The sequence below is a fragment of the Centropristis striata genome, chromosome 17 (genome assembly GCF_030273125.1).
Source record: "Centropristis striata isolate RG_2023a ecotype Rhode Island chromosome 17, C.striata_1.0, whole genome shotgun sequence".
NCBI lineage: Eukaryota > Metazoa > Chordata > Actinopteri > Perciformes > Serranidae > Centropristis > Centropristis striata.
Genome location: NC_081533.1, coordinates 17,200,942 through 17,218,175, shown reverse-complemented (window position 1 = coordinate 17,218,175; position 17,234 = coordinate 17,200,942). Strand labels below are relative to the sequence as shown.

Here is a 17,234-nt window from a genome sequence, read left to right as displayed (position 1 = left end):
CACACACGTCTTTATATAGTTGTGAGGGCCACGATAGTTGAGTTGTTTGTGAGGACCACCACTTCCCCTAGGCCAACACACACATTTCAGGGCTTACCATCTCTGTTAGGACCTTCCCTGAAATTCATACAGATGACTAATTGATTAATTAAGGCCTTTAGAGGCTATCCTAGCATTTTCTTTGTGAGGACCGGGTAAAATGTCCTCACAACTACAAATGTCCTCACAATGTTGGTCTTCTGCCAGGGGTTGGTCCTCACAACTATATAAAGACAAACACACACACACACGCGCGCGCGCGCGAAAAGTTGTGTAGTGCTACGACTTCAGTAGAAAATGACCTTGATTTTTTTAGATTACCTATTAAATTGGAAAAAGAAGCCAATAAGCACTTTAATATTCAAGATAGAAAACGGCCATTTCAGTATTTGTTTCATACATAATTTCATGCTGAGTTTGTATAGGTGTGTGTGTGTGTGTGTGTGTGTTCATGAGTGTGTGTGTGTCCTCGTCTTCATCATCTGTGGCAGCTGCCCGCACTGATAGTTGCTTTGTTTTCAGTGAGTGCTTCTTAATGAGGTCAAAGGCTATTCAGGGCCATTGGACGCTGACAAGGAGAAACAAGAGGTACCTTCATCACGGTCAGAACTCACACACACACTCGCATAAAAACACACATACACACACACTCACAGCTATTCATTACATTTGACCAAGACAAGGTCCAAAAATCAGCTGCTGGAGAAAGAGCCTCTTTGTGTGTGTGATAGAGAGTATAGGAGCGGGAGAGACAGACGGGTCGACTGATTTCTATTTGGAGAGAGAATGGGTTTATTTGATTTAGCAGTTAGCATAATGAGAAAATTAGTGGTCACACGCTTCCTTTCTTCTACAAACATAAATCACTGGGATGTTATTTTTTTTCTTCCTTGCAAAGGTAAAAGCCGAGGAGTGTTTCCACTCACTTCACAGTGGGTTCATTGGTTTACATCCACACTATTCACTTAATCACAGCGAAAAACCAGATTAAGTTCCACTTAAAGTGTTTGTGGTTCACGGCGACCTGATTTTTGCAATCACCGCAAGTCTACATGTTGTGTTTCATAATCCTGTTAATGTTGGCCTTAGGAAACCTCTTAACGTCACAGAACGAGAGAGAGAGAAAATTAATGCATTTGTGTGGTTTATGAGTTGAAAGTCATTTTTCTCTGACTCCAAATATTTAGTTTTAACCAGATTATATTGTACACGTTACAGCAATTCATAACAGTTAAGATTAATCTTGTGATGCTTGACTGTGGCCTTATTTCAGCCATTATTTTATGTGTATATTTACATTCACAGTCCGGTAATAAACCAATCGTTAGAATGCATTAAAAAGGTAGCAAATCAGACTGCTGCAGATATATCACTACAATTATATATAATATTCATATAATATTATACAATTGTTTTTAAAAATGGTCAGATTTTGCACAAGTTAAACATAGTTTTATCACAACATTTTGAAAACTTTATAGATGGTAAAAAGAAACTTAATTTGTAGGCAATTTGCAGAGCTTTTGAACGTATCTCACAACATTTACAGCAAATGGAGTTTACATAGATATAATCAAATTACTTTAGTAAAAGGCATAAACATCTCATAGGTTTGGGTGATTGGATAAAACTATTGGCAGAAAGACTACGGGGAAAAACAGCATGTAGAGCCAGCACATTTTCACATCCAAGTCGGTGAAATAAGGGTTTATTTTGAGATCAGAGTTGATGATTGTTGGAACAGAAACAAAGTCTGTTTTATGATGAGTTAACAAGGCGGTTAAGCTTGTCTCAGTTGAGTGAAAGACTGAAAAACTGATTTCTGATGGTGTACGGTTGTATTTTTCTGTTAAATATGAAAAATAGATGAAAGAATATTCCCTTCCCCGTAGTGAACTGTAGCAGAAACTCTTAGAAAACTAATATCTTGTACATCCAAAGGCCATGAGTCATATGGTCAAAAGATGTGGAAAGAGCAAGCAAGGGAACCTTTAGTTTGGAATTTCTTCTGACATTTATGTGTTCTAAAGAGTAAATCAAAACAGTATTGTAATAACTGTCTCAATTAGGGATGGGCTTTGGGAAGAAACCTGCCAACTCGATTCTCTATCAAGTTAACGATCAATTAATCGATTAGGCTGCATGCATACATGCACAAAAAAAAAAAAAATAAAAAAAATATATATATATATATATATATATGCTGTGTAAAAGGCTGTTTTGATAACGGATGCTTTTATTTTGAAAGGACGCAAAGAGACTTGATCCTGTCGATCATGAAATAACTCAACTGAAATAATACTGTAAAGATAACGTCAAGGAGGTCAATGTTTTATGTTTTAGTCCCCGAAGAGGCATGAGGTTAGTTTTCACAGTAATCTTCATATTTAAATGTGTTTCGTGTTTAAATAAGTTTTGGATAAAATTCATTAGTAATTCATGCTAGCAAGGTTTGATACAGTAAGCTAGTTTTTGGTCAAATGAATCCTCTTGTATTTCTGTGTGTTGTTATTGTTATTGCAGTTTTTTTATTGCAGCTTTCAGTTTGCAAACTGTAACTTTCCATCCATCCATTTTCCTCCGCTTATCCGGGGCCGGGTCGCGGGGGCAGCAGGCTAAGGAGGGCATTCAAGACGTCCCTCTCCCCAGCCACAACTTAATTCTCAGCTCATTGGCTTATTGACATACGGCCGCAGAACTGAACACTGGGCGTGTTTCAGTTCAGTGATACGGATATGCAGTCAGAGATAAAAATGTTTAAAAAATCCACAGATCGTTTAAAAAATTCCACGTGATCAACTAAATTCTTAACGATCTTTGATCGATCATCGATTTATTATTCCCATCCCTAGTCTCAATATTACAAACTGATTAGCACCAACAATAAGAGAACTTGGCATCAAAATGTATGGAAATAACTAATACATTTCTCCTTAAATATATAGACAATATGGAACCAAGAGATTTCTCCTTTAATAACACAAATATAACATTTCCATTAATGCCAAAAAAGATGGAGAGAGAAGCCTGTGTTTGATGAGGCAGACGGAGAGAAACTGTCAACACTAGTACCCTTCACTCTCACATACACTCGGTCTGAGTCACCTGAAGACAAACCCCTTTATTGAGAAGCAGGCGGCCATCTTTGATTAGATGGAGTGACTCAGCAGACCACGAACACAAGGGGGTGTGTTTGTGTTTTTTAATGTGTGTGCGTCGGCCTGTGATTTCGTGTGACAGTACAATGAATGAGCGCGTTTGTGTCCATGTGGGAATATGTGAATGTGTGTGACTGTGGCTATAACAGAGACAGAGAGTGTGTGTACCTCGTGGTCTGGTATCTCAGAGGACAGAGTCTTTCCCAGCACTGCCGCCGTCAGGTAGGTCCAGCAACGAGCCGTATTAGCCAAGTTATAACCTCCTGGAGAGGAAGAGGGAGGTACAGAGGGATACAAAGAGGAAACATTAGTTTGTGTTCTTGTGGAGCATATATGTCAGACCCTGATCGTTACTTAAAATTCAAATCTGAAAAAGTTTGTTTCACTTCTCCCAAAGTTTTCAAGAGTCAATATTTAATATCTATATATATATAATATTTGAATATTTGTGCATGCTGAGGTCCCTAAACAGGCTTTGAATTAAATAAACTGGGTATCAGTGGAAAGCTGAGACTCTTGTGGATTTAATGAGGCCAGTTCTCTTCATGTGGGATGATGTTAGTCATCAGTAGTAGCCAGTTCATTGCAGTGAGGGCATTTCTTGAGTCTCGATCTCAGTGTATAAAATGAGCTGCTGTGACCTCTAGGATAATCACAGCCTCATGAAACTTTACGACCACAAACTAGAGACCTAGAGCATTCAGAGGATTTTCTAGGTTTATTGACAATAAGAGGGTTTCTCAGCAGTTTGAAGAACAGAAGTGCTCGCCATCCATTCACAAAAAAATACAGAAATCTCCAAAATGACCAAAGTTTTTGAACCCAAATCTCAGCATGGATTCTTCTGTGTTGCTCCAAAGGTCTTGGCTTATTGATGTTATATTCTAGAGGGTCTTTTAGAACATTTTTATCCATTCTCGGTATGAATAAAATTGCATAATTCAGCACCAAATGTGTGTAACAAATGGTTTCAACCCAAAAATTGCTGCAACAACTTATGGGACACAGTTGAACATGGAAATGGACTTTATAGGGACATATAATGCTATGAACCCCTTATACACCTGAATAGGTTTAAATAAATAAAAAATATTAATTAAGTCAATTTATTAGATATTTTGACCAGAACAACTCCACACACAATGCTGCATTTCAAATTAATCCACAGGTTCACAGCTTTCAGATGATGTCCACCACTTCGATGTGGCTTTATTGTTGACCTGCTATCTCCCCCTAAACATCCACTGCCCACAACCACCAATTCTAAAAAAAAGGACCTTGAATGGTAACTAGTTAAAGGGATAAATAAACAGGGAACCAGAATAAAGACATGAATTGAAAAAGAGACAGATGAGGAGAAAAGGAAGCATTTTCAGATTATTTTGGATTTGTATGTCGTCAAAATCTTTGACTCGCCACAACAAATTGGAAGTGTTAGGTCGAAAAAATTACTCTCTCACACAGACAAAAGGCGAGTAGAAAGATTAGGAGTGAAGGATGAAGAGGATGGACTTGAGTGAAATCTAGAGAATGGCAAGAACCAAGAAAGAGAGGAGGATAGAACTGAGAGAAAGTATGTAGGACAGAGAGGGAGGGAGAGAAAGGAAGAGAGGTGGGATTGTATTTGAGTAAAATGGCTTCATTGTGTCGTATAAGTAGTAGCTATCATCTGGCCGAGGACTGAAGGGTCTAGAACAGAGCATGGTGTGTGTATGTGTGTGTAAATTCATGTGTGCGTAATTGTGCACAAATGAGCGAATCACTGAGATTCAAAGAAAGTACAAAAATGCACAAGGGATAAGGTGCATCATCTACTTTTCATTAGGAGTATTTTGGTATACTAAGCATATATGGGGACACATCAACAAACATACACACAATTCAAACATGGACCTACATCGATGCATTCACACACAGAATAAAATCAAAACACATCATCAACCAGAATAATAAACACAGCCATACAGCGTACCTCCTCCCAGCAGCAGTGTAGGTAGCTGCCACTCCAAGACATGCCGCAGACACTTGCCCACCCCCACTGGGGTCATGTTAAAGGAACACATGGGGTCGCCCGCCATGGTGTCGGCACCCAGCTGCATGACCATCGCCTCTGGGTTGAACTGGGCTCGCACTTCCTGCATCACACTGCAAAACAAAACAGCAGAAAAAATGATATACTTGTCCAAAGTTTTGGCAATCAGAAGTGATGAAAGGCAGTTCCAACAATCAGCAGTGATAGAATATGTCAGTACAATCAAAAAGAAGTGATGGGACACTCGTCTATAATCAGTTCCACCAATCAGAAGTCATAGAACACTAGTGTAGTTAGTTTCACCAATCAGAAGTCATAGAACACTAGTGTAGTTAGTTCCACCAATCAGAAGTCATAGAACAATAGTGTATAGTCAGTTCCACCAATCAGAAGTCATAGAACACTAGTGTATAGACAGTTCCACCAATCAGAAGTCATAGAACACTAGTATATAGTCAGTTCCACCAATCAGAAGTCATAGAACACTAGTGTAGTTAGTTCCACCAATCAGAAGTCATAGAACACTAGTGTAGTTAGTTCCACCAATCAGAAGTCATAGAACACTAGTGTAGTTAGTTCCACCAATCAGAAGTCATAGAACACTAGTGTATAGTCAGTTCCACCAATCAGAAGTAATAGAACACAAGTGTATAGTCAGTTCCACCAATCAGAAGTCATAGAACACTAGTGTATAGTAAGTTTCACCAATCAGAAGTCATAGAACACTAGTGTAGTTAGTTCCACCAATCAGAAGTCATAGAACACTAGTGTAGTTAGTTCCACCAATCAGAAGTCATAGAACACTAGTGTATAGTCAGTTCCACCAATCAGAAGTCATAGAACACTAGTGTATAGTCAGTTCCACCAATCAGAAGTCATAGAACACTAGTGTATAGTCAGTTCCACCAATCAGAAGTCATAGAACACTAGTGTATAGTCAGTTCCACCAATCAGAAGTCATAGAACACTAGTGTATAGTCAGTTCCATCAATCAGAAGTCATAGAACACTAGTGTATAGTCAGTTCCACCAATCAGAAGTCATAAAACACTAGTGTATAGTCATTTCCACCAATCAGAAGCCATAGAACACTAGTGTAGTTAGTTCCACCAATCAGAAGTCATAGAACACTAGTGTAGTTAGTTCCACCAATCAGAAGTCATAGAACACTAGTGTAGTTAGTTCCACCAATCAGAAGTCATAGAACACTAGTGTAGTTAGTTCCACCAATCAGAAGTCATAGAACACTAGTGTAGTTAGTTCCACCAATCAGAAGTCATAGAACACTAGTGCAGTTAGTTCCACCAATCAGAAGTCATAGAACACTAGTGTAGTTAGTTCCACCAATCAGAAGTCATAGAATACTAGTGTAGTTAGTTCCACCAATCAGAAGTCATAGAACACTAGTGTAGTTAGTTCCACCAATCAGAAGTCATAGAACACTAGTGTATAGTCAGTTCCACCAATCAGAAGTCATAGAACACTAGTGTAGTTAGTTCCACCAATCAGAAGTCATAGAACACTAGTGTAGTTAGTTCCACCAATCAGAAGTCATAGAACACTAGTGTATAGTCAGTTCCACCAATCAGAAGTCATAGAACACTAGTGTATAGTCAGTTCCATCAATCAGAAGTCATAGAACACTAGTGTATAGTCAGTTCCACCAATCAGAAGTCATAGAACACTAGTGTATAGTCAGTTCCACCAATCAGAAGTCATAGAACACTAGTGTATAGTCAGTTCCATCAATCAGAAGTCATAGAACACTAGTGTATAGTCAGTTCCACCAATCAGAAGTCATAAAACACTAGTGTATAGTCATTTCCACCAATCAGAAGCCATAGAACACTAGTGTAGTAAGTTCCACCAATCAGAAGTCATAGAACACTAGTGTAGTTAGTTCCACCAATCAGAAGTCATAGAACACTAGTGTAGTTAGTTCCACCAATCAGAAGTCATAGAACACTAGTGTAGTTAGTTCCACCAATCAGAAGTCATAGAACACTAGTGTAGTTAGTTCCACCAATCAGAAGTCATAGAACACTAGTGCAGTTAGTTCCACCAATCAGAAGTCATAGAACACTAGTGTAGTTAGTTCCACCAATCAGAAGTCATAGAATACTAGTGTAGTTAGTTCCACCAATCAGAAGTCATAGAACACTAGTGTAGTTAGTTCCACCAATCAGAAGTCATAGAACACTAGTGTATAGTCAGTTCCACCAATCAGAAGTCATAGAACACTAGTGTAGTTAGTTCCACCAATCAGAAGTCATAGAACACTAGTGTAGTTAGTTCCACCAATCAGAAGTCATAGAACACTAGTGTATAGTCAGTTCCACCAATCAGAAGTCATAGAACACTAGTGTATAGTCAGTTCCACCAATCAGAAGTCATAGAACACTAGTGTATAGTCAGTTCCACCAATCAGAAGTCATAGAACACTAGTTTATAGACAGTTCCACCAATCAGAAGGATCAGAACACTAGTCTAGTCTTCCACCAATCAGAAGTAAAAGAATAATAGTCTCTAATCAGTTCCACTAATCAGAATCTGCTTGATTTTGAATCATCACATTCTTACCACTATGTGTTACAAGCAACACCTGCCACGGCTGAATGTTGCAGTTTCAGAAAAAAGCCACTTGAAGAAAAGAAAAATCCATGTGTCTGGGAAAACCTTTCTTCCAGAACAACACTAATTATTAGTTTTGTCTTCTGAGCTCACAAAGTTAGTTGTAAAAGAAACTCAATCCCTCAAAACAAATATCCCTTCAAAATCCCATGATGTCACAGAGTCGAGAGAGCTTAATGGCTGCTGTCATTGATTATTATAACTGAAATCCGGAAAACCTGGGGGAAACTGCTGTGTATATTTCTGGGTTATTCCTGGTAGCACTATATAGACACAAGGGAAATCCCAAGTGTTGGAAGAAATCCCCAGCTTATGTATCTGAAAAAATGCTGAAACTGCATTAGCTCAATGGATGACCCTGACCTATGGGTGGGATGTAGTCAGGAGAGGGAAAGGAAAATACAATTTCCCTTCCTTGAGGAAAACATGCTTTAAAAGTTGCTTTTGAGCTGCACAGGGAATAGGGCTGCACGATTATGGCCAAAATGATAATCACAATTATTTTGATCAATATTGTAATCATGATTATTAATCACGATTATTCATCATGTTAGGGAAAACATCTGTATTTTTATTGCACTACTTTTAAACAAACAATAGGAACAGTTTTTAGTGTCCGGTGGTTGTTGTAAACAAACAGATCGCTAAGTGAAAACCTCCTGCATACACACTGTACTGCCATAGAGCTAACTGTTAGCCTATTAGCAATTTGCAGACTGGACGCTGCTGCAGGAGGACTGTGCCGCTTCGACTCGTTCTTACTCCTCTTAAGAAGAGTAAGAACGAGTCTCCAAAAGTCTCCAATAATACCAGAAAAAGTTGCCGGATTTGTCGCCAGTCGCTTTTTTGAAAAATAGTCGCTAAGGGGGTCTGAAAAGTCGCTAAATATAGCAACAAAGTCGCTACTTTGGCAACACTGCTTCGCCGGCTTTTACAAATGGCGCGTGTTGTTGTGGCGTCGAGTACTACGTCACATCCTGCCTAGCGCTCGCTCACTCGTTATTTATTTAGGCAGCTACATGGAACCTTAACAATGCTTTCGCCCCCTGCTGGTTGGTGGACTACTGGTGTAGAAAGTGCTTGATTAGATATGCAGGAGAGCCGCATTTTGAAATGGAAATATCGCCGACGATCAGGTTAATTTAATCGTGGCGGCCAAAACCGTGATCACAATTAAAATTAAGGGGTTAACATCCCCTCTGGCTCTGCAGCTGGGAGAGACTGCTGCAGGAGGACTGTGCGGCTTCGACTCGTTCTTACTCTTCTTAACGAGCATCTAGCCCCTGCGATCAATTGACCTATGGCTAAGCCACACCCCCAAACGCGATGAGCCAATCACAGTGCGCATAGCTAACTCAATACACTCGGACATTCTCTGCTTCCACATCCATTGAAATGCATTGGAGTTAGTCCGTTTTCAATCATTTTTATGTGTTTTTTGTTGAGATTTTAAGTTTAAGATGGTCAAACGGTGTGCATGGGGTACATGCAACTCTGACACAAGGTATAGCCCAATAATATGGGAGCAGTAACCCGGTTCCCTATGGCAGTGATTCCCAACCGCTGTTCCGCGGCACACAAGTGTGCCGTAAGAAATCAATATCTATCAATATCAAATCCAGCGACTCCGTCTTAACGAGCGCTAACGAGGTCGGCCGGCTCGTTAACAACAGCCTCTTGTTAACGAGCCGGCCGACCTGTTAGCGGCAGTTAGCTACAGTTAGCTCTGTAGCAGTACAGTGTGTATGTGCTGCTGCTGCAGGAGGTGTTCACTTAGCGATCTCTGTTTGTTTACAACAAGCACCGGAATGAGCGGTGTCAGTGGGGTGAAAAGACGAGTGAAAACCTCTAACCTGTTAATGAAGGCCCTTTTAGTGACTTCGAGATGATATTTCATTTTCCTGTCTCCAAAAGTGATTAATTGCCTCCTGTGAAATTTATCTGACTGTCACAGCTGCCATAGCGCCCGTCACCGAATGTTGACAGTTTGTCCGAGTGAGTGGAGGGGGCGGGGCTTAGCCATAGGTCAATTGTGCAGCCCTAACAGGGAACTCCTAATACTTAATTCCGTGTGTGTACCTGGTAAAAATCTGGTAGTATCGGTCATCCTTGATGCCGTCCTCCAGCGGGACGTTGACGGCATACCAACGGCCTTTACCCAGCCCCGTGTCACACACGTCACCCGTCCCTAAAAATACACACACTTATCTTACACCGTCTCACAATACAGGTCATTATATGAAAAGATATCCTTAATATCTCCCAGGGTCGTACCTGGGAAGAATCCAGGAGAGAACTTGTGCAGAGAGACAGTCATGACTTTGGATGTGAAGCTGAAAGCATCTTCCACACCTGCAGGAAAAAAAAAAATCACCAAAGAAATGTGACATCTCTATGATATTACTCAACGTGTACACCTACATTAGATGGTGCTGTGGGAATTTGCAAGTTTTGAGGAAGGTAAACAGCTGGATTTTCTGCCAGTGGTGTAAAAAGTATTCAGACCCCTTACTACAGTAAAAGTACTAATACCACACTGTGAAATGACTCCACTACAAGTAAAAGTCCTGCATTCAAAACTTACTGAAGTAAAAGTACAAAAGTATCAGCATCAAAATGTACTTAAAGCATCAAAAGTAAAAGTACTCATTATGCTGAATGGACCCACTCAGATTGTTTTATATAGTCTAAATATATTATAGGATTATTATTATTATTGATGCATTTATGTAAGCATCTTTTTAATTTTCTCAAAGTAGAGCTCATTAAACTACTTAACCCTCTGGAGTCCATCTACAGTATTTATTGAAAATACACATATTTTATTTACAGTAATAACTTTATTTATATATGATATGGAGACAAGCTGAAATGAAAGCATAGGAAGTTGATAAATTTGAACCAAAATCTCCTGGACTTCAGAGGTTTAATATACTATGGGGTTTAATTCAAAAAAATGTCTAATCACTTTAAATTTATCATGTGTTTTATGCAGGTTTTATGGTAAATCATGACCTGGAAGTAACTAAAGCTGTCAGCTGAATGTAGTGGAGTAAAAAGTACAATATTTGCTTCAAAATGTAGTGGAGTAGAAGTATAAAGTACCTCAAAATCGTACTTGAGTAAATGTCCATAGTTACTTTCCACCACTGATTTCAGCCTTATAAAAAGTATGATAATTAAACAGAACAAACTTTTAGTTCTGCTTATTGTTTGAATACATCGTTTGTGTGCATACCGTCCCCGTGATGCAGGTCGACGTCCACATAGAGGACCCTCTCGTACTTCTCCCTCAGTTTGAGGATCCCCAACACAGCATCGTTCACATAACAGAAACCTGACGCCTCGTCCCTGAAAGACAGAGAAGAGGGAATAAAACTGGAACATTTACAGGTCTGACCTTTGCCTGCAGCGCCCCCACCAGGCCACCATTGGAACTTGTGAATTAACTTGATTGGAGTAAAGTGCTATATCTATTTATCTTCTGTCAGAAAAGGGAGCCTTACTTCTTGGCATGGTGCCAGCCTCCTGCCCAGTTGATGGCCACTTCACACTTCTGGTCCAGCAGACATTGTGCTGCTGTCAGTGTAGCGCCCCCTACTGCTGACGCATAGTCATATATCCCTTCCACCACGGGACAGTCATAACCTGGAGCCAGAGAAACACATGTAGGAAAACAAAACAAACAAAAACAAACAAAAAAACCTATTACTATTTCAATAACCTATTATAATTCTTGTTTCATTGCTATGTTGTGCCTTTGTTTTGTTTTTCTAGTTCCTTGCTCTGTATAATTCGATGCTCCTTGTTCTTTTTTTATTTTATGTTATATTAGGGAATCCCATGAGGGTTTTTTCTGGGTTTTTCTGGCATGTCTTTATTTTATTTCTATATGAATATGGAATATATAAATTGTATTATTGTTGAGGTTATTACGTTTTTTTCTTTCTTTTAAAACTGTGCCAAATAAATCAAATCAAAAAAATCAAATGAAATGTCACAAATAATGACCAAAGCACATTTTGACTTACAAGAAGTCACAGTGTTATTTACAACAACACAAAAGTGCACTAAAATGTTTACAACAGAGTAACATACTACTAGTGCTTTCTAAAAAAACTATAGTTGAACATAAATCATTTCAACAGAAATGCCAGTGTTTAGACCAGGGGTCTCAAACTCGCGGCCCGCGGGCCAATTGCGGCCCTCGTGACGATATTTTGTGGCCCCAACCTTGATATGAAAGTTTAATGTGAGTTTTGTATGAATGGCACTTTACCATGTTGTGTGTGGAAGGTTCTTTTATTTACTTTTTTGTTAATTTTGTGGGGGGTTTTTGTAATTCTGTGGGGTTTTTTGGTAAGTTTGTGTCTTTTTTGGTCATTTTGTGTCTATTTAAAATATGTGTCTTCTTTGGTAATTCTGTAATTATTTTGTCATTGCGTCTTTTTTAAGTAATTTAGTTTTTTTTATAATTTTGTGTCTTTTTGGTAATTCTGTATCTTTTTTAGTAATTTTGTGTATTTTTTCTGGTCATTTTGTGTCTTTTTTTTGTAATTCTGTGTATTTTTGGTCATTTTGTGTATTTTTTAAGCAATTTGGTGTTTTTGCAGTCATTTTGTGTCTTTTTTGTAATTCTGTGTCTTTTTTGGTAATTCTGTGTCTTTTTTTGGTCATTTTGTGTCTTTTTTTGGTCATTTTGTGTCTTTTTTTGGTCATTTTGTGTCTTTTTTTGGTCATTTTGATACTGCCTCCAGCGGCCCCCAGGTAATTTGAGTTTGAGACCCCTGGTTTAGACCAAGAAAACACCAGCAATACTAGTGGAAATTTAACTTAGATTGAAAACTCTCTTTTCTGAACAGGCTGTACTTCTCAAGATCTCATAAAAGAGCAGTGGTGTCAAAAGTATTCAGACCCCTTACTTCGGTAAAAGTACTAATACCACACTGTGGAATTACTCCACTACAAGATAAAGTCCTGCATTCAAAACTTACAGAAGTAAAAGTAAAAAAGTATTAGAAAATGTACTTAAAGTATCAAAAGTAAAAGGACTCATTATGCAGAATGGCCTCACTCAGATTGTTTTATATAGTCTAAATATATTATTATTGATGCATTTATATAAGCAGCATTTTTATTTTCTCAAGGTAGGGCTAATTTAAACTACTTAAAATACTTCTATTTGCTTAAATAAATAAAAAAATTGAATCACTTTAAATTACTCATGTTTTTTATGTTAAATCTTGACCTGAAAAGTAACTAAAGCTGTCAGCTAAATGTAGTGGAGTAAAAAGTACAATATCTGCCGCTACATGTAGTGGAGTAGAAATATAAAGTTACATAAAATAGAAATACTCAAGTAAAGTACAAAATACCTCAAAATTGTACTTAAGTACAGTACTCGAGTAAATGTACTTAGTTACTTTCCATCACTGTAAAAGAGGCCGTAAAAAAAAATAATAATAAGGAAGTGAAGATTGAGATATTAGGCAAAAAAGAGAACAAGAAGGTGAAAAAAAGATGGAAAACAGTGTGATGTAAAGTAAATGAAAGAGATAATAAAGGAGAGAGAAATGTCTGAATCCAGGAAAAGGTGCAGCGGTTTGCTTTCATAACAAGACAGAAGGAAGAAGCGGAGAGAGGCGTCAGAGGACAAAGGGAGGAAGGAAGAGAGGGATGAGTCGAGGACACGAAGAAGAGCCGTGATGGATGAAGACAAATGAAAGAAGGGAGGGAGACAGATGAGTCAAGGAAATGAAAACAAGGAGGGTGAACTTGCGGATTGGTCTAAAGTTAGAAATGTAAACTTTGGACAAGGATGGACTCATCCAAGAAAAACAAACCATGGTGGGATCTTTCTGACAGCGTCCCGCCCACTGGAGGTTTACTTGACATGAGGAGAGTTTTTATGTATTTCTACCTCGACCAAAGTACACAAACTATGTGAAAATGGCACTAAGAAAGAAAGTAACCACTTTGAAATGTGCTAAAATTACATTTATTCCAAGTATAAGTATTCCAAGCACCTTGACAGTGTACTGCATGGGTCTCAAACTTGCGGACCGCGGGCCAATTTCGGCCCTTGTGACGATATTTTGTGGCCCCCACCTTGATATGAAAGTTTAATGTGAGTTTTATATGAATGGCACTTTACCGTGTTGTGTGTGGAAGGTCCCTTTAATTACTTTTTTGTGACATTTTTAAAAATATTTTTGTGTCTTTTTTTGGTCATTTTGTTTCTTTTTTAAGTAATTTCGTTTTTTTTTTTTCATTTTGTGACTTTTTTGGGTAATTCTGTGTATGATTTTGTCATTTTGTGTCTTTTAGAGTAATTTAATGTTTTTTCAATCATTTTGTGTCTTTTTTAATCATTTTGGGGTCATTTTGTGTCTTTTTTGGGTAATTATGTGTATGTTTTGGTCATTTTGTGTCTTTTTTTGTCCATTTGTGTCTTTTAAATGTAATTTAGTGTTTTTTCAGTAATTCTGTGTCTTTTTTGGTCATTTCCTTTCTTTTTTAAGTAATTTAGTTTTTTTCTGTCATTTTGTGTCTTCTTTTGGTCATTTTGATACTGCCTCCAGCGGCCCCCGGGTAATTTGAGTTTGAGGCCCCTGGTGTACTGTGTACTCTGGGAGACATGAGCTTTTTGAATGTTGTGTTATAGTGCCCCCTGCTGCTGACAATAAAAGAAAGGAAAGACACAAACTTATTAAAAAAAGACAAACAATTATTAAAAAAGACACAAAATTACTAAAAAAAGGCACAAAATGACCAAAAAAGACACAAAATTACTAAAAAAAAAAGACACAAATGACTGAAAAAACACTAAATTACTCTAAAAGACAAAAAATGACAAAAAAACAACGAAATTACTTAAAGAAACAAAATGACAAAAAAAAGACAAAAATATTAAATAAAAAGACACAAAATTACCAAAAAAAGTAATTAAAGGGACCTTCCACACACAACACGGTAAAGTGCCATTCATATAAAACTCACATTAAACTTTCATATCACGAGTTTGAGACCTATGATTTACGGTAATTAAAAGTGTCTACTACGGTGACATACAATTTTTTAATTGTACGCCCTATTTCTGATGTAATTTGATAGGGTTTTACTGTAATTTCTACAAACATTTTGTACAGTGCAAGTACTTTTACTTTAGATACTTAACGTACATTTTGATGCTGAGAATTTTGTACTTTTACTTAACCCATAAGAACCCACAGTGACACGCGTGTAACAAACACTTTAAATCTTCTAGAATCTCCCATATTCAGCTTTATGCTTCACCTTAACTCATTAAATCCCTTAGCAAGACTGTGTCACTGTGTGACTGTGACAAGAAGTGACTTCTCCAAAATACGTGTGTGACTGGAAACAGAAATGTGGAAAAGTAGCTAATTTCAAAAAGCTTTTTTTTGTTACTAGGCTAAGTTTAAACCCATTTAACAATTCTAATTCTAACCTAAGTACATTTGACCAAATATAAACAAAAAATAATCCTATCCTATCCTGTCACAAGTTCGATAAATGTTGTGGAGATGCAAAGAAAAAGGCAAATTTGTGTTTCTGTGAGCAGAAAAGGTGTCTCCTTTATTTATTTTAAAATAAGAAATATCATAAACATAACTTCCATAAACGCCCAATCTAACATATATGCCATATCACAGATCTTTGACATTTAGGGGTAGATTTAAAAAAAAAAAAAAAAATTAAAACATCATAACTGTGTTCTATGTGGTTCACTTGGTCTGTGGTATATCACCCATAATTTTACTTTAAGGATTAATGGGTCTGGGTTCATATGGGTTAAGTAAGGGATCTGAATACTTCTTCCACCACTGCAATCGAGTAATTGATTGGTCAACTAATCGCTGCAGCTCTGCAATGCAGTCTCAACTTTAGATTGAGCAGCACTGCAGAGGGGTAGAAATAACAGATTCTGGTAACACATTGTGAATACATTAGTTGTCATTATTTGAAAGGAGGTCTTAGCTCTTCTCACCCAGTCCGTAGTCGGCTGACTGGGGGTCGTCGTTGTCTCCATCCTGGCTGATCTTGTGAAGATGCTCCAGGTAAGAGTCTGTGTGGAACTTGGCCATGTCCTCTATGGAGGCCATTTGAGGTTTAATGGTGCTGCAGAAAAAGTGAAGAAATAAAATAAATCAATGGTTCATGCAACTTGCTCAGTATGTTTCTGTAACACATTAGGGCTGGGCGATATCCATATCACATTTAACAATATTTCGATTTTTTTTTTTATGGGGATATATCGCCCAGCCCTAATGTGTTACAGAAACAGAAACATACTGAGCAAAAAAAAATCGAAATATTGTTAAATGTGATATGGAGTTAGCCCTTAAATATCGATATATGCGATATGGTCTAATTCCATATCACATTTAACAATATTTCGATTTTTTTTTGCTCAGTATGTTTCTGTTTCTGTAACACATTAGGGCTGGGCGATAAATCCCCATAAAACAAAATTGTTTTTGTTTGTTGTTTTTTTTTTTTTAAATGTCTTTACTTATATATAAAGGGTTTGTCATATTTAGTTCTTTTGTAATGTCTGTTATTCTTTTCTCATATAAATATATTTATTTCAGAAAAAGATTAGCCTATTTTATTTCATAGGCAATTTTTATTTAAGATATTTTTTTATTTATTTTAATGTGCACTTTATGGAGCTTTGATTTTTTTTTAAAAAGGTGCTTCTGGTGTTATACAGTATTTATGTTCACTTAAATAAACGGTTTCAATAAAACTACTTGTGACATGTCATATTTGGCTTTGACTGAACATTTGCTCTCACTTTGCAATAAAAATATCAGGATATATATCGTATATAGATATTCAGCCTAAATATATCAGGATATGACTTTTGATCCATATCGCCCAGCCCTACTACACATGATTCATAGGAGAGTCTGATTTGAAAAAGTGGGAATTATAATAAGTTAGCACCTCCAGGCTGCAGCTACAGATATTAACCCTCTGGGGTCTGTGATTGTGGCGTCTTGATCAGATCATGCGACGTTTAACAAAAAAACATTCAACATTGACATTTCTAGGTCATGTAAAACCAAAGATATGATAGTTTTAATTTGATTGTTCAGAAATATTGGAGCGTTGGTGTAGCTCTCTGTGTCATTTTGCACATAGTTTGTTTTGAAGAGTTGCAGCTAACAAGGAAAAAAAACCTATAAATATACATGTTTTTATGGGACTTTTTTGAATATAGTTTCATTATATTTAAATTTGACCTTTTTATATGTTCATATTTGTATCCTATGTTTACATTTTCAAGTTCCAAAACAGTTCATTGAGCATATTTGTGGTTTTTAATGTAGTAAATAGTATAATTTT

At 37.3% G+C, this 17,234-nt stretch overlaps 1 protein-coding gene across 2 annotated transcripts in view; it reads right to left on the bottom strand.

Annotated features, from left to right (window-relative positions):
• The window catches only part of hdac8 (histone deacetylase 8), a 49,982-nt gene that overhangs the window by 31,587 nt on the left and 1,161 nt on the right, over nt 1-17,234 (bottom strand). For both annotated transcript variants that reach the window (XM_059355144.1, XM_059355143.1), the window contains exons 3-9: nt 15,871-16,001; nt 11,366-11,507; nt 11,098-11,210; nt 10,134-10,211; nt 9,939-10,047; nt 5,170-5,342; nt 3,366-3,460 (exon numbers count right to left, since the gene is read on the bottom strand). In XM_059355144.1, the coding sequence (XP_059211127.1) occupies nt 3,366-3,460; nt 5,170-5,342; nt 9,939-10,047; nt 10,134-10,211; nt 11,098-11,210; nt 11,366-11,507; nt 15,871-16,001 (841 nt within the window). The remainder of the gene's footprint in view (nt 1-3,365; nt 3,461-5,169; nt 5,343-9,938; nt 10,048-10,133; nt 10,212-11,097; nt 11,211-11,365; nt 11,508-15,870; nt 16,002-17,234) is intronic.